Here is a 27,118-nt window from a genome sequence, read left to right on the forward strand (position 1 = left end):
ATGATAGCACACAGATGAAGAACTGGCGCTATACTCCTTGTGAACTGCAGCTATCCAACAAGGTGCTCTGCATGCAATGTGCCTGAAGCTTTGTAGACTGTCCGAATGTATGATATATTCGGCAGTATATCTAATGAAGGACATCTTCCATGTAGACCTACATATCTTAATGCTACCTACTGCTGCCTTATGGTAAACAGCCATCTTCAAAATACAAAAAAAACAAACAAAAAACAAAAACGAGTGTAACAAAAGGCTGCCAGGTTTATTCAACTGTCAAAAAAGGCAATTTACTCCAAATCAAATTGTTATGACATACATATATAAACACTTCAACACAAAATTAGTGAAATGAATATGTACAAAAATACTAGTGATAAGCACAACATTAATGTTTTTTCTACAGTGAAAGTAGTGCGAACATAAGATCGAAATGAAAAACAAACAAGTCACGGTAAGTACTGCAGCTGTTGAATTTAAGCTACTGTGAAGATGTTTAACAAATTTAAACTATTAGACATGGAGGTGAATCTATGCAAAAGGACCAGTTACCGACATACATTTAAATAAATAAACTGAACATTAACACACGAAAACCATCAGCTTCCTCCCTTCAAAAATCATAAATTGATTCTGATGAGCACAAAGCTTTTTTGCCATGTGACAAGCTAACTTTAAATGGCAACAAAAGGAATTCTGAACACAAACAACTAAACAAAGAAATAATCTGCATCATTTGCTGACAAAATTATTCAATAATGTAAAAAGGATCGTTTAAAATAAAAGAAAGTACCAAATGATACCAAATAAATAATCTCATCATTTTGATGAACATATACAAAACTGGATAGCTCTAATTATCTAAAAGAGATGTGTCACTGTCGATAGGTGCAGAAGTCAGTTCACACAAATAAAAAAGTGTAGTTTCACTGGCTTCAGCTTCAGTTAAAGGTTCCAGACGAACAAGCTTGCTTTGTGGTGGTTTCATATCAAGGTTTGTGTCAAGTAAATCATCTTCCTCTTCTAAACATTTGTCCATTGTGGTCAATAATTCTGCTGGAGAGCTATCCACTTCAGAGGGTGAACCTTTTCCATCAACAAGTGCAAAAAGTGGGAATGAAGTATACTGGATAAGTTGCTTATCTATGGGAAAGAAAACAAAACAGATCAGAGCTTCCTTACCTATAGACAACTAATGAGTTTAAGTTATTTTTAACACTACACTTTGTTAAAATAATGAAAAAAAACTGTAAGCAGTAAATACTGAGACTCCCACATGTGCTCCCAACAACCATCCTTAGATTATTTCAATACAGATACTGAATGATGACATTAATGCAGACATAACCATTTCTTTCTTGTTCTCCAAAATGCAAAACATCCTAAATGATTAGCAACCTGGAAGCATGCACAAATGTATTGTGTCACCAAAGACTCATGTACTCCGATGACAAAAAGAAAAAAAAAATCAATGCAACAGCCAAGCCACTGAGAGGATACGCCTTCATTCATCTGGCAAATCTCCTTGCACATCTGTTATGTCAAATCAATGCTGTGAACTATTTAGAACTTTACTCCCATAACAAGTGTAAGGCACAGTAAAAGATATCTGTCAGTGCATTAAACAGTAGTGCCTTACTCATCAAGCCTGATTTCCAAAGCAGTGAGCATGTCTATACAAATCCAAATGCTTCTGAGAAACACTGTAAACAACTTCTATTCTGCTGTGAAGAGCACAAGAACATTACTAATGTTAATGTTCAAGGCAATAAAATTTATAAAAACGATCAATAAAACCACAACAGTTGTATATTCTCACTGTAACATATTTATGAATCCATCTAGGTCTTCACTGCGGCCTTTATCTTTCTGAGTATGCAGCCGTTTAAGTGAGAAATTCTTTAGGAATCCTTAATTACTGGGCTGTACTGCCACTCGCTGGTATACAATGTACTAACAAGGCAGCATCAAATATCTCTAGTTATCAAAGTCCTAGAATTGTTGAATACAATTGTATATGTGACAGAAACATAAGGAACCCCCAAACTGTGGTCCTTCAAATAACAGCATGCTTATTAATGGTCAGTCTATCATATACGGCAGTAAATGTAATACATAGAAAATAGGTCTCTTTCAGGAACTGTCTAAAACACTACAATGGCAATCATACTAGGACACAGCACTGTAAGTTATTTATTTTTATTTTATTTTACATTAGTTTACCGGGAAAGTCCAACTTGGCCAGAGGCCCCTTTTCAGTGGAGGCCTGGGGAAGAAAAACTTCATACAGTTAAAGTAACAAGAAGAAACTGTACTTACATAGCATGACAGGTAACAACATAGCTTAAAACTATTTTAGCATGCAATACAGATTGTACAAACACAAACATAACAGACTGCAACATAGCTTACTCTGTTTTATTACATAAAACTGTGGTTTCCAACTTTTTGGACCACAGATCGGTTTCATGTAAGACAATTTTCCAAGGACCGGCCATCACATGCACGCATAACAAAGCATAATAATAAATACAACTCACCATAACGCAGAATCAATGGGAGGCCTGAGCTGCTTGTTGCTCTCCTCAAGCTGCTGTTTCTTCCTCTACAGCTGCCAAAGTCAGTTGTAAATGCAAGTATTAAAGGAAAAAATTAAAAGAGTTGCACAAGAGGAGATTTAAAGTTTAAAATGTTGAAAGACCTAAGCAGATGGCAGATAATGGGGTTAGTTCATAAACTAACATCAGCGGCTCATGGAGCTTGTGTACTTTTTACAATAAGTGAGGCTTGTATTTCTTTGGTTAATTGTGACATGATGCAGTCCCCCACTCCATGTATTGAAGTTCATCATGATTCCTCTGTTATGAGTCCATCAATGCCAATATGAGTTATGGAAGGAGGAGGAGCAGTAGGACAGGAACAGGTTGCTTTATTGACTGTTGTGAAGCTGTTCAACATATTGTCTCCCCACTGGGTGCTGGTCCTAAGTCATAGGTACAGATCTTATTTCCACAGTTTTGAGACCTTCTGTAAAAAATCATGTACGAATTTCAACAGTTGTTATTCAGGGCACTGTTTCTGCTTTGTTGTTGCCCAGGAAATAATCCAGATGCTCTGTAGTGAGCTATGATGAGACCCCTGGAGTTTGGGTACCCACCGTACTTCAACTCTTCACATTTTCTTGGAATGTCCAGAATTCTTCCTCATATTTTTAGTCCGTTTCTTACACAATGTGTGTTTTTCTGGAAAATCATTCAGGATTGAAATAATGACAAACATTTACATTTCAGACTTCATAGCCTTCAGAAAATGCAAGCTACTGCAAAACTTATTATTCTGGCAACTTTCTAAGTTTATCATAGCAATATTTAAAACCTTTCCATGTTTTGGGGTGTTTCTCCTCCTATTATTTGTGGCTTTGTCCAGAATTCTTGTATTAAGAGGTTGAGAGGTATGGCATTCACTGTACAGACTTACAGGTTACAGATGTTTGTGGGTTTGAAAATATTGCATCGTTAACTGGTTTTTGACTATATTGAGTTTGTTAGCTGGTACTCTACTTTGGTACAAACAGCAACTCCAAGCCTTCTACTATGGGAATATTATAAGCAGAACCTTTTCTTTCTCCACCTTCATCGATTCAGAAGAAGGGGATGAAGCTTCAGTAGGAGAAGGCCACTCTTCTACTGAGTTTGGATTCTGACTCAGTGGGGGTGGGTGGGGTGAAGACTTTGTCATGAGGTTTTCAGCATGTGAATACTTCCTTTGTGAAAGTTAACTAATGGAAGACCATTTGAGTGGGACCTCAGACAATTTTCTTGTCCTTGGAAGAGCTACAGACATGGTGAACCTTGAGCCATTTATATCCCTAGCTATACCTGGTTATCATTCCATCTTTTTATGATTTGCACAGAGCTCTCTTCTGAGTGACATCCCTTCAGAATTCAGATCATCATCAGCCCCCTATTTCCCATTTTTTCTACATGGGGTTGGAGTATCGTGTTAACTGTTGCCACCTCTCTCGATTCAGTGCCACACTCCTGCCTTCTTCCACACACTCATGCCTGACTGTCGCAGATCTTCTTTCACACAATACATTTATCTCTTTGCTGGAAGTCCTCGCTTCCTCTTACCTTTTTCCTGTTTGAACCAATTCTTCTTCACCAGAGTGCTTTTGTTTTTTTGCCCATTTATCCAAAACCACTATAATCTGTTCTCTTTGATCTTTTTTGCAATTGTATCTACTTTGGCTTCTGCTCTTATGTCTTCATTTCTTCGTCTGTCTCACAGTGTGTATCCTACCACTCTTCTTGGGCACTTCATTTCCGTCATCTCTAGCTTTTTCAACTGTTCTGCGTTTACTGCCTAGGTTTCTGTACCACACAGTAGTACTGGTTGCACCACTGCCTTGTACACCTTACTTTTCAGCTTCTTTGGCATTCTTCTGTTATAGACTATACCTGACACACAGAGTTGGCTGCAGCCCCTCTGATTCTACCTCTGACCTCTTCGTTCAGACTTCCCTTCTCCTCTAACACCCCTCACAGATACTTGAAGCCGTTTACCTGTTCCACCATTATCACCATCTTATCTGTACTTAGTTTCATCCCACATGCCTTCAGTTTTGCATTCCATTCTCCTATCCTTTGCTGAAGGCCTAGCTCAGAGTCTGCCTGTAATGCCACATTGTCTGCATACAGCAACTTTGTTGATCTGCCCCCTCCGACTTTTTTGCTAATGTAGTCCATCATCAGTATGAACAGCAGTGGGCTCAGAGCTTAACCCTGTTGTACATCCATTCCCACTGGTAACCCCCTCTGTGAGGCTGAACACTGTTTGCACTTGAGTCATTGGGTCCTTGTACATAGCCTGCACTAATTCTACCATGTTTCTGGGACTTGAAACCACCACAGTACTGCCCAGATCAGCTTTCTTGGGACCTTGTCATATGCTTTCTCCAAGTCTAGGAATGCCCAGTTGGACTCTCTCATCTCCAGCTTCTTCTCAAGTATCAGTCTCACTGCAAACATCAGGTCAATTGTGCTGCATCCTGATCTAAATCCGAACTGCTCATCTCCCATCTTATGTTCTACTACTCTGTGTATTACTCTGCATATCAGTTTATCAATCACCGTCGCCAGAACTTTCATGCAATGGGATAGGAATTTGATGCCTCTATACTGCCCACAATTCAAACATATTCAACAAAATAACTGGGGACTAAAGTAATTAAATAATGATAGACATTGAGTTTCAGACTTCATATCCTCAGAAAATACATCTCAACGAAAACCTTATTCTAGCAACTTTCTAAGTTTATAAGAGCAATATTTAAAATCCAGCCCTATTTGTGACTCTGTTCAAATTTATTGTGAGAGGTATGGTCGAGAGGTACGCAAACCTCTTAATTGATGCTGCCAGGGATCGCTCTCACGCTTCACACACACACACACACACACACACACACACACACACACACACACACACACACACACACACACACACACACAGACACACACACACACAGACACGGTCTCTTCTTGCTTTTATACACGCATTCACTAACAAGTGCAGACAAAAAACAAACACACTCATACACATACATACACATATTCACTTTTTCATTTCACTTTGTGCTTCAAGTTTTTTATTCTTTCTGTGCGGCCTGGTACCAAATGATCCACGGCACGGTACCGGTCCGCAGCCCTGTGGTTGGGGACCACTGATATACAAGACTCGAATGAAGAAATGGATAAAGAGATCAGATATGTTAGGCAAGCATGATATAGATATTCACTGAGGTAGGCTGAGCAAGAGACCGCATCCAGCAACTGGAAGACACACAAAAGAGGAGTGTGAAGAGGGCAGATTGTAAGGGGGAGGGGTTCAGAGAAAGTCTAGATCATCCTGAGGTAGTACAGGAGCACACCCAGTTGGTTAGATTATCTTTGAGAAGTGTGAATTTAGAAAAGTCGGTAGTGTTGAATGGAGTTCCAGGTTTTTGCTATTAGGTTAGCAAACAGACAGTCTCCGAAACTATTGTTGGCTTTAGTGACTTTTAGTAAAAGCCTGTTGGATGATCATAGGGTCTGACTGGCTGTGTAAGGCTGCACTACTTTTTTAAGGGCAGAGCAGTTGTCAGGTTGGTGTATGATGGTGTGGGCAATTGTAAGTTCATAGAGTGCTAGCAGATTTGGTAGTTTAATCCATTTTAGTTGTTGGAGAGCTAAAGAGTGGTGTGTTCTGTTAGGGAGGTTAGCAGTAAATTTAGCTGTTTTATGGTAACAGGCTTCTAATTTGGTTAGGTCAGATACTCCAGATTTGTGAAAATATGAGAAGCATACAACAGAGTGGATAGCAAATGTGTCGTGTAGTAAGACTGGAGATGCGAGTAAGGAATGGTTTGGCTCTGTACAATGAGTCAAGCTTGGTGTGGACATTTTTTAATGGCAAGACTAAGTTTATCATATTTTAGTGAGCTTTCAGTTGTGACTCCTAGTAGCTTGGTATTGTCAACAGACACAATTTTGGTACTGTTAGAGGAATGGATGAAAAAAGGGAAAGGAATCTCAAGAGTTTTGGAGTTTGAGAAAAGCATGTGTTTTGTCTTGTTTGGGTTTAGAACGAGTTGGTTTTCATTAAGATACTGTTCTATGTCTGTCATAGCTTTTTGGGTTCTATCCAGGAATTCAGAGAGGTAAGTAGCTGTGTAGATGAGTCAGGAATCATCTACATATTGTACAACTGTTGCTAATTAGGATGCAGAACTAAGTTTGTTTTTGACATGTTGAGGAAAATGGAGGATACGAATTTATCACTGTTCTTGTGCTGGTTGACTGCATCTGTGAAGCTTAAAAGAGCTGTTGTGGTGCTGTGTTTTGGTCTGAAACCATGCTGAGAGCTGGAGAGAAGGTTGCTTTGTAGTAGACAGGGTAGAAGTTGAGAATTAATGCATTTTTCTAGAATTTTAGCTAGGGGTGGGAGAATGGCAATTGACCTGCAGTTTGATAATTCTGTGGGTGTGCCACCTTTATGCAGGGGGATGATATGGTAGACTTTCCTAAGTTTAGGAACATATTTTTCACAGATGAGACAGTTAATGAGACGACAGACTGGACACGATATTGAGTCTGCTGATATTTTGAGAAATTCATTGGGAAGCAAGTCTGCAGCAAGTGATGTAAGTTTTAGTTGTTTTAGGAGTTTCTTTATGAAGCTGGTCTAAATAGGTTTGATAGTGAAAGAGTTGAGGTGTGTGGCAGAATTATTGGAAATAGTGGAGTTTTGTTATAATTTTTTACTAGGGACAGTACAGAGTTAATGAAATGTTAGTTAAACTGGATTGCTGTGTTCTCAGTGGTACTACGGAGGTTAGGGGTTGGAGTAGTGGTTTGTCCTTGGTTTAAAATCTGTTTTATGGCAAGCCAGAAATTCTGGGAGTTACTTTGATGTTTTTATTGGAGTAATGTGTAGTAAGACCTTCTGTCATTTCGGATGTGTTTTTTGGCTAAATTTCTTAATTGGTGGTGATGGTAACTTTGGAGGGAAGTTTGTCTTTTGCTAGACTGACAGTGTGACCAGGCTCTGTCTCTCTCATTCATGGTCTGTTTAGTATGTAAAGATAGTCAAGGACTTGGTTTTGCTTTGGTGCATATTTGTCTATATGGGGCCACAGAATTAAGAATGTTGAGGAATACGTTATTAAAGTATTGGACACCATCATCTAACAATAAGTGTTTTAGTGGGGTCCAGTCATATTGGCTTAGGAGTGAGTTGAAAGTTTTGATGGAGAAGATTCTTTTGCTGCAGATATATTTATGTATAGTGTCTTTGGTTGGTCATGCTTTCTGTCTGAGAAGACAGGTGGGCATGTGGTCATTAAGAGAGTCCGGGAGGCAGCTTAAGTGGTGACAAAGGTGGCCAGTTGTTAAGTGTCCAATCTAGTATGGATTGTTTATTATTGTGTTAGTTTATTCTGGTTGGGTATCAGATTAACTGTGAGAACTTGAAGAGGTTGATAAAGTTTGCTGGATTTTTAGAGGTATAGGTGGACCAGTCCAGGCTGAATTCACCGAAGATGATTGTTTCCTGGTTATATTTGGAGGCTGCCCAGCAAAGAAGGCTTTCGATTATGGGGGTACTATTTCTGCGGGAGGAGGGAGACGTAGACTGCTATAACGATAATGCTCTTTTTAGTGTTTAGCTGGAGGACTGTAAAAAGAAGTTATGTACTCACCATAACGTTTCATCTCAGTAGTAGTTCTTCATTTGTTTTCAACCTGTGGGTTCCTGAGTCTGTGCAGGCTATGACTCGGCTGCATATCCAGCATCTGATCCAAGCTCAAAGCTCCTCCCCTTACCCATAATGCTCCTGTCTCCTTCCTCCCTTCAGATCAAGTTTGCTGCCCAATCCAGTACCATCACCTGACCCAACATACACTTGTCCTTATGATAAAATCAACAACAAGGAAGAGGATAAGAGACACCCTTACTGTGCCCACCCCCATTATTTGTAGGAGCAACCGAAAAGTCACACAAGGCTGGGGGAAGGAGGGAGGGATGGTTGAAGACAAATGAAGAGCAACTACTCAGATGGAATGTTATGGTGAGTACATAACTTTTTTATCTGAAGTAGTTGTCTTCATTTGGTCTTCAACCTGTGGGACTGAGTACCCAGCTACCAAACACCTGGTAGGCCCTCATGGAAGGATATTCCAGAGCACAGCAGAGCCAAAGGATGCCCTGTTCCTGGATACAATGTCCAATTTATAAAGTGAAACGAAAGTATGAGATGAGGACCGAGTGGCCACAGAACAAATATCATCTAATGACACTCTGGACGAAAAGGCTGCTGATGTGGTCATAGACCTGGTGGAATGCGCCTTCAACTGACTTGGAGGGGTAAGCCCCCTGGCTGAATACGCCTGGATGATGCATTGAGAAATCCAACAGGAAAGAGTAACGTTTGAGATTGGTTTCGCTAAAAAGGGCTTGAGGAAAGAGATAAAAAGTTGGTCAGATTTACGGAAAGTCTTTGCCCTGTGCAAGCAGAAATGTAACTGTCTGTGCACGTCTAATAAATGTAATTTGTATTCTCCCTTGTTTTGAAAATTTTGAAAGAAGACCGAGAGACTGATCGCCTGATTAATATTGGCCTATGAAGCTACTTTAGGTAGAAAGGATGGATTAGTATGCAAGGACACCCTGTCCTTATGAAAAATCATACAAGGGGCTTTGATCGAAAGAGCCTGAAGTTCCGAAACACTCTTGACGGAAATAATGGCAAAGAGAAACGCAGTCTTCCAGGACAGACATTGCATATCCACTGAAGCCGCAGGTTCAGAGGGGGGCAAAACTAAAGCCTGGAGTACTACAGTAAGATCCCACGGTGCCATATGGTATTTTACCGGAGGTCAAAGAAGAAAAGTACCCTTGAGGAAGGCCTTACAAAGCTTTGAAGAAAGCCATATTATCCCCCACATGATAATTAGAAATTGCAGCAAGTTGAACTTTGACTGTAGAAAAACTGGCACTTTGATGAAAAATTCCAGTTAAAAATGCCAACACCGCTGAAACTGGAGCCTTGAACGGATTAAATGCATGCTGCAAGGCCCAGACAGAAAAACGTTTCCATTTACTGGAGTACACTTTTCTGGTGGAAGACTTGTGAGCCACCACCAGAATGCTTTTGACAGGAGAGGATAAACCGGGAGTCCTGACTATCATGAGAACTGGAGCAGCCAAGCAGTGAGCTTTGACTGTCCAGGTCTGGATGGTGAATCCCTGAGGGATGAGAGATGAGATCTGGAACTGGATCCAACATCCAAGGTGGAGCCACCAGATGAAACCAGAGAGAGGGGAACCAGACTTGGCAAGTCCAGAATGGGGCAAAGAGGATAACTAAGCTCCCCAGCCTGAGAGCTTTCTGAATAAATGTTGGTATTAAGGGAAGAGGAGGATAAGCATATAGAAGACTGGGGGGTCAAGTATGAATCATAGCATCTCTGGGAGCTTCCTCCTGAAAGGGATTCAAAGTGAAAAACTTGCTGCATTTCGCATTGGAAGGAGAGGTGAACAGATCGCAGCAAGGCTGACCCCACTTGTGAAAGATCTTTTCCGCTACTGAAGGATGCAAAGACAACTTATAAGGCATCAGAATAGTTCTGCTGAGCCTGTCCACTAGAATGTTGGACCTCCCCGGAATGTGCGTTGCCACCAGAAAATGAGCAGTGGAGCTTGCCCATACCCACATTTTCATGGCTTCGTGACACAGGGGATAAGACCTGGTTATCGCCTGTACTTGCTGATGTACCATACCAGTGACACACTGTCTGTCTGTATAGCAAACATTCCTGAGGGAAGATGGACATGGACAGCTTGCAACTTTTTTTGAGATTGTTGTTAATGCCTAACCTCTGGGCTAGGAGGAGAAAGGAATCCCTGGCTTGACAAGGTTGATGCCTGGAAGAATGCCCTGGAGTCTCAGGTGAGCCACTACTGCTGACATCACTTTGGTGAACACGTGGGGGGGGGGGGGGGGCTGGGGAGCGCTCTGAACTGATAATGATTGGCTTCTAGCCAGAAGCAGAGAAACCTCCGAGAGCGTCTGTCCATCCTGATAGGAGATCGATCGAGCACATCCAATCATTCTCCTGCAAGAAGAGCAGGATAGATAAGTGTGACCATCCGAACTTCGTTTTGGCCACTGATAAGTTCAAGGTGGATAGATCCAAAATGGGTCTTAAGTCCCCCATTTTCTTTGGAAGCAAAAAGTACCTGGAATAAATACCTGATCCAGAATGGTCTAGGGGGATGGGTTGGATGACTCGCTTTCTTAGCAGCTTTGGGATTTCCAGTGCTGCAACCTCCCTGTACGCAGGTGGAATGTCCGAGAGGTGTTTCGGCGATGGTGGTGGCTTGAGGAATGGGATTGAATAGCCTCTGGATATAATTTGCAACACCCAACGATCTTTTGTGATGGACTTCCACTCCGTTAGATGTTGAGATAGACGGCCCCCGACTGCCTCCAGAGACAAGCAGTCAGGCAAACCTTTCAGGGCTGCTTGAGAAAGGTTCTCGAGACCCATAATTGCTCGGACCACCTCTGCCTCTAGGGCAACATCTATCATATCCCTCTCTGCCCCTGGGGGAAGGTAAGTCCTGAGTGTCTAGGGGAAATCTCTGAGATTTCCAGAACCACAACTTCTTGGTCCCTTGCTGGTTCCTAGAAAAAGATCATTGAGGAGCGGACAAGCGGAACCTGACTGCAGACAGAGTCTTCCCATCCTCCTCACTTTGAACTAAAGTCTCATGTACTGACTTCCCAAACAGGAAGGAACCGTTGTACGGGGCACTGGTGAATGACATCTTAAAAGGTTCTGAAAACTGACAGAGCCAGAGCCAGGCATGTCGCCTGATGGCAATGTCTGTACCAGCTGCTCTAGTGGCTCCCTTGGTAGCATGGGAGAGGAGATGCATAGAAATGCTCGTGAGTGGCTTTAGAGTAGCCATATGAGCAGAAAATGTCTTCTTGTCCTCCTCCAACATGGAATCAGGGGTCAACTCAGCAATCTCCTTCACTAGGTCTCTCTGCAGCTGAATCACATGTGCCATGTAATTCAGAGCTCGTACAGATAACGTCGCTGATGCGTACACCCACTTCTCGAAACGGTTCATCGCCCTACACTCTCGGTCCGGAGGATGAACCATAGAGGAGCTCTTTCCTAGTGCAGCTGCAACCACCATACATCAATCGGCGACCCCTTATTCCAGTGTGACTGAAAGGAAGGCTCAAAAAGTACAGTTGTGTACACTTACCATAAATGTAGATGTTTGAGTGTATTCATTGTTGCAGTCATCAGATTTGGGGTTATCCTGCCAGGGGTAGCCCTCAGTCGGCCCGAATACCAGAGGCTTAGTATTTCTGCATGGGTTGCTGTCACTCAAGGACTGAAGTCAGGTCGTCAGCAGTATAAAATCAGGCAGCCGACGCCATTACATCAGTTTTTCTTGCCCTGTCAGGAGCTCCCCAATAGGGAGCTAGGTTATGGTGGAACACCACCAGTAGAAAGTAAATACCAAAAATCCCTGTAAGGAGAGAGGAAGAGAGACAAGGGGGATGGAGGGTCGGAAACCAGGACTGCAACAGTGAATACACTCGAACATATAAATTTATGGCAATTGTGCACAACTGTACTATGTTACCGTGTTTCACTGTTGCAGTCATCACATTTGGGTTGACTCCCAAAGCTGAAGAAAAAGGTGGAGTCAGTCAAGTCAAGAAGACTGTGGGCTGGCTAGGATGCCCTGCAAGACTGTGGTGGCAAAGCCTGCCCTGAATTTGTAGAAGATAGGCAGGTGGTAATGCTTGAAGGTATGAACAGATGTTCATGTTGCAGCCTCCAGGATGTCCCTGGTGGGGACCCCTCCGAGAAAGGCTGCAGAGGTGGAGGTTGCTCTGGTGGAATGTGTCCTGATCCCCTTCAGGGGTGGTTTCCTGTGTTGCTTGTAGCAAAAATGGATGCAGTGTGCTATCCATTTGGAGATTGTTTGTTTGGATATGGCCTTGCCCTCTGGCTCCTGCTGCGAAGCTGACTAGCAATTGATCAGCATACCCCAGGGAGGTCAGTAGGTCCTTTACAAAAGTCAGGTGCTGTAATAGCTTTTCCTGACTGTCTGCCTGAATCAGGCAATCGTCTAAGTATGGGTAAATTTGAATATTTCTTTGTCTGCAAAAAACAATGGCGGGAGCCAGGCATTTTGTGAAAACTCTGGGAGCAGTGGACAAGCCAAAGGGAAGCGCAGAGAACTGAAAGTGCATAGATCCTGCCCTGAAACATAGGTTTTTCTTGCATGACTCCCTGATTGGGATGTGTAGGTAGGCCTCTTTTAGGTCTAGGATGGCTAACCAAACATCCTTGGAAAGCATTGGTAGAAACTGCTGGAGGGTGAGCATTTTGAATTTTGCTATCACCAGAAAGGTGTTTAGAATGGATAGATCGAGGATAGTGAGCCATGTGCCCTCTTTTCTGGGTACTAGGAAGAGTCTGGAGTAGAAACCTTGGCCTATCTGTTCTGCAGGAACATGCTGTATTGCCCTCATGGACAGCAGGGAAAGGACTTGCTTTTGGCCTCTGCCCACTGGTTTGGAGGAAGATCTGGGAACCCTTTTGGGGTTGGTGGAGTGTGGAAATAAAATGTGTCCCCTGGGACATGATGAGGACCCATCGGTCGTTGGTAATAGTAGCCCAGTTGCTTGTGTGAAAGGACAGTTTTCATCCTAGGGGCACAAGCAGGTGGGCAGAGGTAAGGGGTGGAGGTGTAAAGTCATTCTTACCATAAGGGGGTGGGGCTTTGCTCTCCCTCTTTTTGAAGAGGAGGAACTCCATTGCTTAGATCTCTGCATTCTCTGGGGTTGCTGTCTGGGGTGTCTGCTTCCCCTGGGTCTGGGCTGAGCTGGCCTGGAGGGGGCAGGAAAGGACCAGTGCTTGGAGGGGCAATGCCTACTAAACCTCGGAGGCTGGACCTGTAAGAAGTCTAACTGTCTGCAGAGATTTAGCTTTTTCTTCCACCTTTTTTAAGACCGCTTCTGTCTTGGTGCCAAATAAGTTGTCTTTGTTCAGTGCTGCATCCAATAATTTGGATTTGACATGGTCTGGCAAGGTCTGTTTCTTAAGCCAAGCATGCCTTCTAAGGACAGAACCAGTGACTGCTGCCCTGCAAGATGCTTCTAGGGCGTCAAAGCCACATTGCAGGGTGTGCTTAGTTACTTGACTTGCAGAATGCATTAGCTCTTGTAATTCTTTATTTTCTGCGCAAGCAGGAAAGGAAGATATTTTTTGTTTGAGGAGTTCCATGGTATGCTGATGATATTTCAGCACGTGGAACTGACAATTTAATGCTCTGATAGCAAGAATAGCAGAGGTGTATACTTTTTTACCTCATCTGTCTAAAGCTCTGGAATCCCTATCTGAGGGGGTGGGATTCTTGGCTGAAGTTGCTTTAATTCCTTTAGGTCCTTGAGAGATGACCTCTGGGTCAGCAGTAGGATTTTTGAAAAGAAATTTGTGAGAGTCAGGGACTCTGTAATACCGATCAGGTTTCCTGGGAGCAGGAGTACGGGTGGCAGGAGTCAAACCGGATTCCATAAAAACAACACCCACAACATCCTGGACAAAAGGAATGGCCAAAGGTTTGTGCTGTGGTAAATCTAAGAATTCCAGAGTCGCTTTTTGATCGAGGATAGTCTTGACTTTCCCATTGGAAATGCTCTCTTAAAGTATGAAGGGTTTCCCTAAATGAAAAATCCTTGGGTGGAGAGGCACAAGGAATGGATTCCTCTGCATCAGAATCCTCATAAGTAGAGAGGGGTTGCATATCTTCATATTCAGATGCATCAGAGTCATCGGACTCCTGTGCAGATAAAACTACTGGGGACAAGTCTCTTTCTTTTGGAAGGGGTAGTCTGGCTTCCCCTAATAAGCATAATAAAGTCTTCCGCCATCTTAAGCATTTGAGACTGAGGCAAGGAAGCAGGTGCCTGAGTTTGGGTCATTGGTTTTTTGGGTGTAGTTTGTACCCTGGGCCTTAGAAACACGGTAGTTTTAGAAAGAACTGAAGACGTGAAAGAAGTCAGTCTGTGTCAAGTATTGGTAGCTTGTGCCTGCTCAGCTGCTCCAGACCCATCCAAGGTAGAGACTTCTGCAGGATCCTTACTTGAAAAAGAGTCTCGCGGCATACCGGACTCCAAAAGGGTCTCGGTAGTGGCCTGCCAATCCATAGAAGCAGGCATCGGGGGCTGCAAAAGCGGCTCACTGAGGACCGGTGAACTGACGACTAGCTTAGTGGAAGAGTCATCAGCAGTTTTGGACCTGTGCGGTCTGTCTCTGTCTAGACGGTAGTCGGATGCCTCACCAAAACCATATCGGAATTCGAGGATTGAGAGCGAAAATATCTAGCTACAATAAGGGCCCAATGACGTATAGTTCTGGCATTGAACAAAGCACAAAAGTGAAAGCGGGGGACGTCGTGATCTGGGCTTAAACAGGTGACACAGAAATAATGGAAGTCTCCGTGTGGTATTTGCTTTCCACAGGCGAGACAATTGTTAACTTTTTCTGACATCGGTTAGAGCAAGAAAAAAGGATCCCCAACGGGGTACTTAGCTTTAGAAGACTTCAATTTGGAAACGAAACCTCAGGTAGTGGCTGACCGGCACTCATGCAAACTGCTTCTGCTTCAGGCTCCTCGGCAAGAAAGACTGATATAATGGCGTTGGCTGCCTGATTTTATACCACTGACGACGTGACGTCAGTCCTACAGCGACACCAACTGACAGAGAAATACTAAGCCTCTGGTATTCGGGCCGACTGAGGGCTACCCTGGCAGGATAACCCCAAATGTGATGACAGTGAAACACAAAGAGCACCTTTATCCGGGCGTTTTGTGATGGGCTCCACCATGTCCAGTTCCTTCCACGCCTGAGATGTTATAAGGTCCACTAAAGGATCTGCGGGAGGGGACACCCTGGAAGTAGAGGTCCTGTGCCAAATGCCTTGAGGAACACCGATTCATCCAAGGTAGGTTTCTGGGCAGACCACCCCTCTCGCTGGCAGAGGAGTTCGACAATGTCTCCAAAGGAGACATCCTCGTGGGCTGACCGGAGGGAACGTTCCCCTTTCTCCAAATCAGTGTCTTCAGTGAGAGACTCTGGTGGGGAGTCCAAGTGCCTCCTTTTGAATGTACGTTTGTGAAGGATCTCCTCAGTGGGGATCTCTGGGCAGGACTCGCCAACGTCTTGCTGCTCTCAAGCGGAAGCTTCCTGAGACACAGTGGCGGCAGGCTGTCCCTGAGATGGTAGGATGGCCGGAACTGTACCAGAAACAGAGGGAGTTGGGGGCAGAGTCCGAGGATGAGATGGTCAAGGGTTTAGTGGAAATAGAGAGAAAACTCTCCACCACATCAAAAGCTGAAGGGGAATGGACCTCCTGAGAAAGGACAATAGAAGCAGTCACCTTCTGAACCAACGGGGGAGTTGGCATCAAGCCTCCAGGTACCAAGATACTGAGAGGAAGGCTGCGCAGTGACACAATCGGAGCAGACACCAACCCCTCAGATCTGATGCCGAGGCTATGGCTCCAAGAGCTTGTTGGATTTGAGCCAGTCGGATCCGCCCTGGTCAAGGTCATATCCGGCATCAAGGAAAGGTACCTTCGGCTCCGACCCCTCGAAAATCAGAGTCCTCGGATCCAAGGGCTCCAAAACTGAAGGCTGGATTGGAGAACGAGTAATCAGGGTGAAAAAGGGCTGCATGCTCCCCCCTCTGGAGAGAGAAGGGGGCAGGCAAGACTCCCATCTATATCTGTGTGTGGATGAACTTCCACATCATTCTATCCATCTCCGCTTCACTAAGGCTCCGGGTGGAGCGGGAGAAGAAGGCAACCAACACTGGCCTGAAGGGGCGGTGAGCAGAAGCCTGAGCCAGCGACTGGATCCAGGGGTCCTCTGGCTCCGGAGAGAACCAAGGAGAATATAACTGGGGAGAGGAGTCAACCTCACTTTAGGTGGGGGGCCAGCCGGAGCCAAGTGATCCGGGAACTACTTCCTCTGCCTATCCTTTCTGGCAGATTTATCCCCATCCCTGGGCCTCTTGGTGGAAGTGCAAGTCCCACATGCTGGGGAGGCAGCAGGATCAGAAGCCAGGGACACAGGGAATTGAGTCCCTGAAGAGGGAAGAAGGCCCTTAAGTATTAATTTGTCCTTCCTGTCCTTAAGTGCCCAGGGATTAAACCCAGCACAGATGGAACAGGAGGTCTGGAGATGAGCTGCCCCTATGCACACTACGCACAGTGTGGCCAACAGCTGGGGAGAGCTTATGGCCAGACTCTGTACGCTTTCAGAAACCTGGCTTGGGACTGTCAGACATATCCCATGCAGGCCCAGCACAATCACAAACACTCAAACCATGCACGCAAGGAAGAGAAGAGAGAGTGTTTTTTTTTTTTTTTTTTTAACTGACGGAAACACGGAGGGGGAGGTAGAAAGTAGAGAAGAAAGAGAGAGAAAACAGAAGATTTAATCCCAAAAAACACACTTACCACAACTTTCTATGCTGAGAGCTCAGATCACGATGCAGACATTACAGGCATCTGAAGGGAGGAAGGAGACAGGAGCATTATGGATAAGGGGAGGAGCTTTGAGCTTAGATCAGATGCTGGACATGCGGCTGAGTCAGATCTGGCACGAATCTGGGAACCCACAGGTTGAAGACCGGCTGAAGACCAAATGAAGACAACTACTTCACATCTAGTATTTCAATGTTGGTAGCTTCAGGAGGGCCGCTATCCAAGTGCTCTAGGATAAGGTTGTCTTTACAGATAATAGCTATGCCACCACCATGTTTGTGAGACCTGTCAAGTCTGTGACTTTTATATCCATTTGTCAGGATTTCACTATCTTTAATCTGATTTTTTAACCACAGTCCAGTTAGGACGGTGATGTCAGAGGAGTATAGTGAGAGGGTAGCATGAAACTTGTGTACTTTGAATACTTCTAAGGTTCATGTTAATGATTAGTATATCTGAAGAGTCATGTTTGTGACTGAGAAGTTCTGACGGAAAGAGTTACCTTGACAGTGGGGCGCTTGGTTTTGGATTTCTAGACCTAGGTTTGGGTGTATATCACCAAAAAGCTTAGCAGGGATACACTGAATAGAAATAGGTGAGAGAGTTTGGGTTGTAGTCTGGCATATTTACACTGTAGTTGAGGAGTTGCTTGTGTGTTAGGGTATTTAAATGTACAGTGTTCTGTACATGAATTACTGAACAGTTGTGGTGATATAATGATGTCAGTAGGGATGTTACTTGTTGTGGGGTAGGTAGGTTTAGTAGGGGAGTAAATGTAAGTGACTAGAAGATTATGGCAGGAGGTGATGAGATAGGTTGAGGTGAATAGGCTGAGCAAAAGTGTGTATATGAGAAACGTGTTAACTGAAATAAAAAAATGGGTTGTTACTAAGAGGTTCTACTTGTGTGGAAGGTGAGAATTTTCTTTTAAATTATTTAGCAGTGATGTGTACCAACTGGTAAAATAATGAATGTGTAACTAGGTAATTTGGACTGAACTGGATGGGGAGGTTTTTTGCTGAATAACTGATGGGGAAAAAGGGTGTGGTTTACTGAACTATATCTGTAGGTATAGTGGGGGTGGGGAAAAATGGGGGCAGGACAGGGGAGTGAAACGAGGGTGAATGGAGTGGGGTTAGACCCAGTTTGCAGTGGTGCTGTGAAAATCAATCAGTAAACAATTAAATTTCTTATTTTTCTCAGAGTTTAAATACATAAAGCTAATAGGAGAGAGGCTGTTAAAGTTTGGAAAACAGAGTGAATAGGGTGGAGTATGCTAGTTTAGGTAGAACTAAGGAAAGAAAAAGGAACTGCTGGACAGTTGTAGGACAGTGGTTTCCAAAAACAGAGTGGTGAGAGCCACTAGAGGTAGTGCTAAAGCTACTGCAGAGTGACTCGTAGCTATAATGGCCAGTGACTACTGAACAGAATTACTAATAGGTTTACAGGACCATACAATTAGCGGGGAGGGGAGAGTAGTAAGTCACAGTGATATGCAAGAGTTAGATACAGACTTAAAATTCAAGGCACCTCTATGGGCTAGGCTTGTAAAGGCTCCAGGGCTATTAGCCTAGTACACACCTATGAACCTATAAAATACAACAGTTGATCTATAGAAGCAACACATAAATAAATTATTATCCAGAAGTTGAGCCCTAAGGAGTTCTTTTAAGGCAAGCTGAAAGTAAATATATATTGTTTGGCGTTTCTTGTTATGGGATGGATGCGTTTGAGAAGGGAGTTGTCGAGCTTAGATCTAAGAAAAAGAAAACATAAGAGTAGTGAGGTAAATATATATGTAAAAACAATGTTACACTGCCAGAGCTAAAACCAGAGAGGAGTAAGAAAGAGGAGTAGTAGGTTAGTGAGTGAGAAGTGAAAGTAAGAGTAGAACCAATAGAAAATTAGAAAAAAAAATAGTTAAAAGAAATAAAGATAGTAAGAGTGAGCTACAGCATGAAGTGTTAGATGCTAGCCAAGAGAGAGAAGGTCATGTAACAGAGAGGGGAAGCGGAGAGAATAGTAGGGAACAAGGATGTCAAAAGGCATATTTGTATAACATGGAATAAAAAAGGAAAAAAGAAGAAACATTCATTAACAATTGTAGTCTTAAGTGCTTCACAAATACAGTGATATGGAAATGTTTTTTATGTCTATTAACCTTATATTTTTATACACAGCTAGCTTAAAGTACTGCAACAGTTTCATATATGTATTGCATTTACTAGCTAAAAAACACAGCTTGACTTTGTTAAGAGTTCATTAGAGCTTAACAAACAGATGGCAAATGTTCCTTGCAATCATTTAGCCTTGACAGAAAGTTACACCTGCTGAAAAGGAACACAATTAACCTGTCAAAAGCAAAGCACTCCTGTATAACGTTTTATCTGGTTACTCCTTACAGCCTTGGACGTGTGTTTAAATGTAATCAAGAGCTGAAAAAGCTTTGAACTTTGTATGAAATAATCTTTTCTTTTTTCTTCTAAATTTCAGATGCAAGAGAGAAATTGTGTCTTGAGTATGCAGTTGAATCTTTCAATATGTTGTAAGATTCCAGTATTGATACTTAACAAAATGTGTTTGCATCCAGAATCTTTGACTGTCTGTGTTTTGGATTTACAGCTGCATTATATTGTTTATTAATGGATTAAACTTTACAACAGCAAGAGGACAGTGAAATATTTCCAAAGCCGTCATCTCAACACATTAACCCTATGACAATGTAAATAAAAGTCTTACTCTGGCCGAAAAGATCTACTTAAACATCAGAACAAAATATCCTGAATTGTAAATCCTTACAGAATCCAGATAACAAAACTCAGAGCAGATAAATGTTGCACTTAGACTTTAATTGTACAGATGATTATATTTACTTAAGAAAACTGAACTACAGGATTCCAAGATGGCTGCACACTGAGTAAAGTACACTTGTGTATCCTTACCATAAATGTAGATGCTCGACTCTATTCACTGCTGCAGTCCTGACTTGTGGGATTTCTTGCTGTGGTGGTCCTTGGCCAGCCCAACTACCAGTGTAAAAATCTCACTCCTCCTAAGGCTGCCGGACATCCTACCCTGACATCAGTATGCTTGGGTATAAACAATGCCAGCAGATGCCAGGATATCAGTTTTTTCTTGCCCCCTAGAAGGTAGGGGCCCCCAGGATGAATCGTGAGCAATGGTCAAAGGTAGAAAAAGCACCCTGCAGGGGAACACACCCAGGGGATCATCTGGTTACTGAAGATAGAAGCAGACTACTACTGTAGGCAAAGGGGGGATGAGGTAGGGAAAGAAGACTGCAACGGTGAAAATTCTCTAAACATCTACATTTATGGTAAGTGTACACAACTGTACTATGTTTTTTGTGTTTCACTGTTGCAGTCCTGACTTGTGGGATGATTCCCAAAGCTGAGATGAGGGTGGAAGGAAGATTATGGGGAAGAGAGGATGCCCTACAGGATGGCAGTGGTAAACCCTTCTCTAGACTTGGAAAAGGGTGATAAGTGCCAGCGTTTGGTGAAGGTATGCACAAATGACCAGGTAAGCAGCTTCCAAAACGTCTTTGGTAGGTACTCCTTTCAAGAAGGCAGCAGGGGTAGCAGTGGCCTTAGTAGAGTGAGTACTGACAGCTTTGTGTGGCTTCTTACCATGATGGCTGTAACAAAAGGAAATACAGTGAGAGATCCACTTGGAGATAACTTGTTTGGAAACTGGTTTCCCTTCAGGGCCAATGGCAAAGGACACAAAGAGTTGGTCTGATTTTCTGAAAGATTTAGCTCTGTCAAGACAGTAGCGCAGCTGTCTGTACACATCCATGGAGTGAAGGATCCCCCCCCCCCGGTTCTGAGGCTTGGGGAAGAAGAGGGGCAAGTGTATAACTTGATTTAAGGATGGGTCAGTGACGAACCTGGGCATAAAGGATGGGTTAGTTCTTAGTGGTACTCTATGTGGGTGGAATATGAGAAATGGTTCCACTGCCATGAGAGCTTGTAACTCAGAGACCCTCCTAGCTGAGGTGACAGCCAGCAAAAGGGCAGTTTTTCCAAGTTAAGAATTTTAATTCAGCGGAAACCTTCAGTTCAAAGAGGGTAGTGTCAATTTTTCCAGAACAAACTTTGAGGCTCCATGGAGGTGTGGGTTGTCTCCTTAGAGGTCTGATGCAAATCACTCCCCTAAGGAATTGTTTTATTAGGGGGTGGGAAAAGAAAGGAGGAAGAATAAGGATGTGGACTGAAATGGCAGAGGCGTGAATTCTGATGGAAGAAAAGGACAGGCCTCTGTCAACCAGGGTAGCCAGGTAATCTAAAATGACATACATACTGGCTGAGTCAAGATTGAGGCCTTGCTGCCGACACCAAATGGGGAATCTTTTTCGCTTGACTGAATATAGGACTTCCTAGTATTAGGCCTTCTAGTCTCCATGAGAATGTTTTCAACGTGTCTGCTTACGGTAAGCCCAGAGGAGTATGTTGGAGATTTATCCAGAGTTTGGCACAAACCTCCCCTTGTCCTGAGTCAGAAGGTCCACACTCTGAGGTAACTGCCACAGATTTTAGTTGTTTAAACTTAGTAGCAGAGGATACCAGTGCTACCTGGGCCAGTCAGGGGTTACAAGAATGACCATTGGGCCTTCTTCCATGATTTTTAAGATGATCCATGGAAAAAAAGCAGGGGAGGAAACACAAAGTAAAAGGTGGCCCCAAAGGGCAGAGAAAGCATCTGCCCTCCAGACTGTGGGTAGTTGGCTCCTGGAACAGAATATTTTCAGTTCAGCATTTTCTTTGGTGGAAAAAATGTCTGTCTGTGGGAATCCCCATTTCTGGAGCATGCTGAGAAATGCTTCCCAATGCAGATACCACTCATAGAGATCCCTCACATTCCTGCTGGGATGATCTGCTAGAATGTTTTGAGTGCTTGGGAGGTACTTTGCCATGAGGTGCAACCCCAGAGAGTGAGCTGTCTCCCAGAGATGCATAACTAGTCAACAAAGAAGGTACAAGTGAGTGCCTCCTTGTCTGTTTATGAATCACATGACTGTGGTGTTTGTCTGTTTTGACTAGCAGGACATTTGGTTTCCACTGTTCTTTGAAAGCTACTAGGCCCTTTTGAAATGCCATCAGTTCTTTTCAATTTATGTGCTTGTGTCTCAGCTGATTATCCCATCTGCCTTGGGATTGAAGGTGTTGGAAATGAGCCCACCCATGTGGTTTCTGAAGCATCTGTCGTTAAAGTTCGGCCCTGAATGGGAGATCCAGGCTCTGGACACTTGCCCATGTCCACCCTGCAAATTCCTCCTTGAGGCAAGGGAATCACCTGAATTTCAGTCTCTAGGGACTACGAATGCTGGCACTGCAGATTCTTGAGGTACCACTGGTGTTGCCTCATGTGTAGCCCAGCCAGAAGTATCATAAGGATACAAGATGCCATGTAGCCTAATGCTCTGAGGAATTCCCTGGCTGAGAGACATTGTCTCTGCATAATGTTTTGGAAGTATTGAGTTTATGAGTATTGAATTTATCACTATTAAACCTGTATTACAGCTACGACAATAAAAGTGTATCATAAATTATTTCACAAATATGAATTTGTTTTATGTACATAACTGTGTAGATAGGTAGGAATTTGGCAGTATTATAACATATGTACAATGTTTTTAATTTTGTGTCTACATATATTTTTATTTCTTTATGATCAGTTCCACTGTTTAGTTTTTTTTGTATACAAAGGAAGTGAATACATATGTTTTGTATTTGATCAAACTGAATATATTACAATATAGAACATGATTTTATAACATCTTATATAGTTTTGAATGAATTTGTGTAGTTCATGTAGTCAAAGGAAATTATAATGTATTTAACAGTTAAAACAGAAGCATGTAGTATATGTATGTGATAACTATAAGCTAATATAGGGTAGTATTAGCTGAAGCCTCTGCCACATCTTGTTGGGTGGCAGATGCCACCACCAAGGCATCTACAGCCACACCTTTGGAAAAAAAGTCCTTATCCGGGGGTGCCGACAGGAATTTATTGGGGCGAGCTGGCACCGGTTCAACAGAGTCCGGGTGTTCCCACGCCCTTCGAGAGATCAAATCCAGGAGCTCATCGAAGGGCGGAGACACCCAGGAGGCGGAGGGCTGAGCCCCGAAGGCCTTGAGGAACACCGACTCCTCAGCAGAAGGGGGTTTGGACTGCCAGTCTCCTCATTGCTTAAGGATTTCCAAGATGTCCGCAAAGGATACATCATCCGAGGATGACTTGGGGGACCCTTCCGCATCATCGAGGTCGGTATCCGAGGTGAGAGACTCATCAGGGGAGTCGACGTGCTTCCTCTTGCACTGTCTCTTCCTCGGGGGTTCCTCCGAAGACATTTCGGAGGGACCTCCAGGAAGAAGGGAACCCCCAATGGGGGTAACCTCAGGCCCCAGGGCTCCGCTGTCATGAGACAGGGGGACTGCAAAGGAACCAGTCTCCGTGCCAAGGGAAGGTGGTGGTGAGATGGTAGAAGTGGCCAGAGAGGATTTGGCCAAGGCACTCCTCATGGCCTTGAAGGCGGGACCCCCAGAGTCCTGGGAAGGTTCAACCCCCAAGGCCACAACAGCAGTCGGAACTCCCGCCGCCGACGCGCCGAGAGGGAGGCTCGGAACCGAAAGGATCGGTCCCGAAGAGTCCCCCGCGGGGCCGACAGAGGAGGTCTGCGTACCGAACACCGACCCGGAGGGCGGGGTTGGAGTTAGGGTCGGAACCGACCCGACAACCTCCACCGGCTCCACCAACACCGACTCCAACGGCGCCGAAGCTGTTGGAGGAGGAACCAAGATGGCAGGGTGGGAAACTGGCTCCGGAGCTGACTGGGCTGGAGCCGAGACCAACTTTTGAAAGACCGGAGACTGAAAAAGCCTTTGAAGCACCCTGTCTACATCCGAATCGGACATCCTCGACGACCAAGAAGAGACCGACCGGGTCCGAGTCGACTTCTCCGCCGGCTCCGAAAGACTGGGGGACCGGCTCCGAATGGTTTCGAGAAGTATCAGCGCTGAGGGAGATTCCAGCACCACTGCAATTTCCCTCGGAGCCGATGTGGACTTCGGCACCGAAGGGGAAGAGTCTGAGCGGGCAACCTTCATCGGCTCCGAAGGCAGTGGAGCCGATGGAGATGACTCGCCTCTCGACGCCCGAGCTCTCGGCTCCGAAGCCAGAGGAGTCGAGGCTGGAGACATCGAGGCAGACCGTTCCGCCCTCGGCTCCGAAGTCCGTGGAGCCGACGGAGAAGCCTGCCTTGACTTTTTTGCTGCCGGATCAGACGGGCTGGTCGGAGCCGAAGATTTTTTCTTCCTCGACGGGGAAGAAGAAGAAGATAGGGCTTCCTCAAAGGAAGGGGTAATAAGCCCTTTCAAAATCAACTTATTTTTCCTCTCTTGGAGCACGCGAGAGGAAAAAGCGTGGCAAACGCTACAGGATTCCTGGAGGTGCTTCGGCCCCAAACAGTATACACATAAAGAATGATCGTCCGTAATGGACATTTTATAATTGCATTTAGAACATTTTTTAAATCCTGATGGCCTATGTTCCTTCGACATGGCTATCTACTTCAACACTGACTTCAAAGAGAAAAATAACACGGGTTAAACGGGATCACTTACCACCAAGAAAAAATACAATTTACCACAAAAAAAAAAAATTTTAAACTACACAATCACACAATGAGTAGCTGTTAAACAGCTCTAAGGTGCGTGGGCTAGGCAAGGTCCCTCTAACTTAAACGGGATCCTTTACCGTCAAAGAAAATACAATTTTACCACAAAATTTTAAAATACTCAGTCACACAACAATAAGTAGCTGTTAAAACAGCTTTTGGGTAAGTTTAGCGAAAATTCTGACAGAAAAATAATCACTAAGAGGCACTTAGCTCAGCCAAGTCCGAGACCACGTCTATGCTGTAGAAGTGGCAAACGAGATCTGGGGAAGCAGTAGTGGTGCATCTTGGGATATGAGGTAACTCAGCCAATAAGAGACTTCGTTCTATTGTATAGCGTGCCGAGTCGGAGCCGAGGATTGGCTCCGAACCCATCTGTAGAGAATGTAGGCGAGATAGGATCACATTACATCATGATTTTATAACATCTTATATAGTTTTGAATGAATTTGTGTAGTTCATGTAGTCAAAGGAAATTATAATGTATTTAGTTAAAACAGAAGCATGTAGTATATGTATGTGATAACTATAAGCTAATATAGGGTAGTATTAGTAAAAAAAAAAGCACTAAAGCACTTGTTCACTTTAAAATGTATAAAATTTTAATTATGTAATTGCTGCTTAATGGGAATTTATGGCGTCAAAATGAGGCATATAAGTGGGTAATTGATTTTTTATTGTATTCTGATGAAGTCCACTTTGATGTGGATGAAAGCTCTAAATGAGTACAATTTTAATTTTTGCTGAACATTAAAACAGAGTGGTTTTACGTAACCAGTTGTTGCACTGTTCCTGCTTTGATTCCGTCACTATACAGTGTTTGTTAGTCTTGCTTTTGGATTTATTTTGTTGTCCTTACACTGTCTGTGGATTATAAGTATTGAGTCAGGAGGGAGGCCTTTTGAAGGGAGGAATCCAGAACAGCCCCCAGGAAAACTATCCAGGTGGATGGGTCTGTGCTGGATTTGTGATTTATGGTGAGGAGGTCCTGACTGAAGGACAGATCCTTGAGCTTTGACCGACTTCTGGCTTGAATGAAGCAGTCGTCTATATAGGGGTAAATCTGGATCCTTCATTTTCTGCAGAAGGCAGTCACTGGAGCTAAACACTTTGTGAAGACCTTGGGAGCAGCAGACAAAGTGCAGAGAATTTAAAGTGACTGGTACCTGCTCTGAAACTCAAAAAACTCTCAAGATTCCTCTATAGGAATATGCAAGTAAGCATCTTTTAGGTCTAATGCGACCAATTAAGGCCTGTGGGGCTATCATCGGAAGAAGTTTTTGAAGAGTCAACATTCTGAATTTTGGTACCAGTAGGGACTGATTGAGAGTGGACAGGTGTAGAATAGGGTGCCAAGAGCCTTCCTTTCTGGGAACCAGGCATAGCCTGGAATAGAACCCCTTCCCTGTTTGGTGTTCTGGTACTGTTTCCACTGAGCCCTGTGAACACAGGTTGTGAATCTGAGAAAGGGACTCTGTTCTTTGACTTTGTGGAATATCGGGATAACCCGAGTATCTTTAATGGCTCTTTGAAACGGAGGCAGTAACCATCTAAAATAACTTTGTAAACTTGCTTGTCTGAACTAATGAGGGACCAATTTTCTTTGAACAGGGATGGCCTTTCCTCCTATCTTTTTCTGGAGAGGGTGGGTGGGTGGGGGGTAGGGGAAAGGAAGAGTCATTGCTGCTCTCTTTCAGGGCCCTGTGGCCTACAACTCCCCTGTCTGGAGGCTTGAGGACCACTACCTAGGCCTTTGTGATTGATGTTGGCTTTGAGGCCTTTCCCTCCTGGGTATGCTTTGGCCGCTTTTTGACTGAGTGGGAAAGGATCACTGTTTAGTGGGAAAATTCCTACTAGACCTGGAAGGCTGAAATTGGAGGAAGTCCTTGACAATTTGCATAGATTTTGCTTTATCTTCCATCTGTTCATAGGTTCATAGGTTCATACTAGGCTATCTGCCCAAGGGCATTTATAAGCCTAGCCCATAGTTATGTGGCTTTCGCCACCCCTTTAGTTTGAATAAAAACTATGCCTATCATTTTGCTGTGCCTCTGTCAAGCAGTGACACTGAAGTAATCCCTGGGGTATATCTGCGATCTCCCATCCATTGGTCAAGATTCCTCTTGAACAAGGCCAGCGAGGTGCTCTGCCTCACATGTACCGGGATTTTGTTCCACAGCACAGGGAGTCTCTGGGTGATGAATCTGTCCCTCCAGCACGTTCTATTTATAACCGTGTCAAGGTTTAAGTCTCCGCCCTTGTGGTTCTGAGGGATCTAGATTTTTGAGGTGAAGCAT

At 43.9% G+C, this 27,118-nt stretch overlaps 1 protein-coding gene across 2 annotated transcripts in view; it reads right to left on the reverse strand.

The window, feature by feature from the left end:
- Nucleotides 1-244: 244 nt before the first annotated feature.
- Nucleotides 245-27,118, reverse strand: part of HSF2 (heat shock transcription factor 2) — a 912,698-nt gene continuing 885,824 nt past the window's right edge. For both annotated transcript variants that reach the window (XM_044073756.1, XM_044073761.1), the window contains one exon: nucleotides 245-1,143. In XM_044073756.1, the coding sequence (XP_043929691.1) occupies nucleotides 854-1,143 (290 nt within the window). In that variant the 3' untranslated portion in view covers nucleotides 245-853. The remainder of the gene's footprint in view (nucleotides 1,144-27,118) is intronic.

This window comes from Protopterus annectens, chromosome 1.part1 (assembly GCF_019279795.1).
Source record: "Protopterus annectens isolate FY-2018-M chromosome 1.part1, PAN1.0, whole genome shotgun sequence".
Classification (NCBI taxonomy): Eukaryota; Metazoa; Chordata; order Ceratodontiformes; family Protopteridae; genus Protopterus; species Protopterus annectens.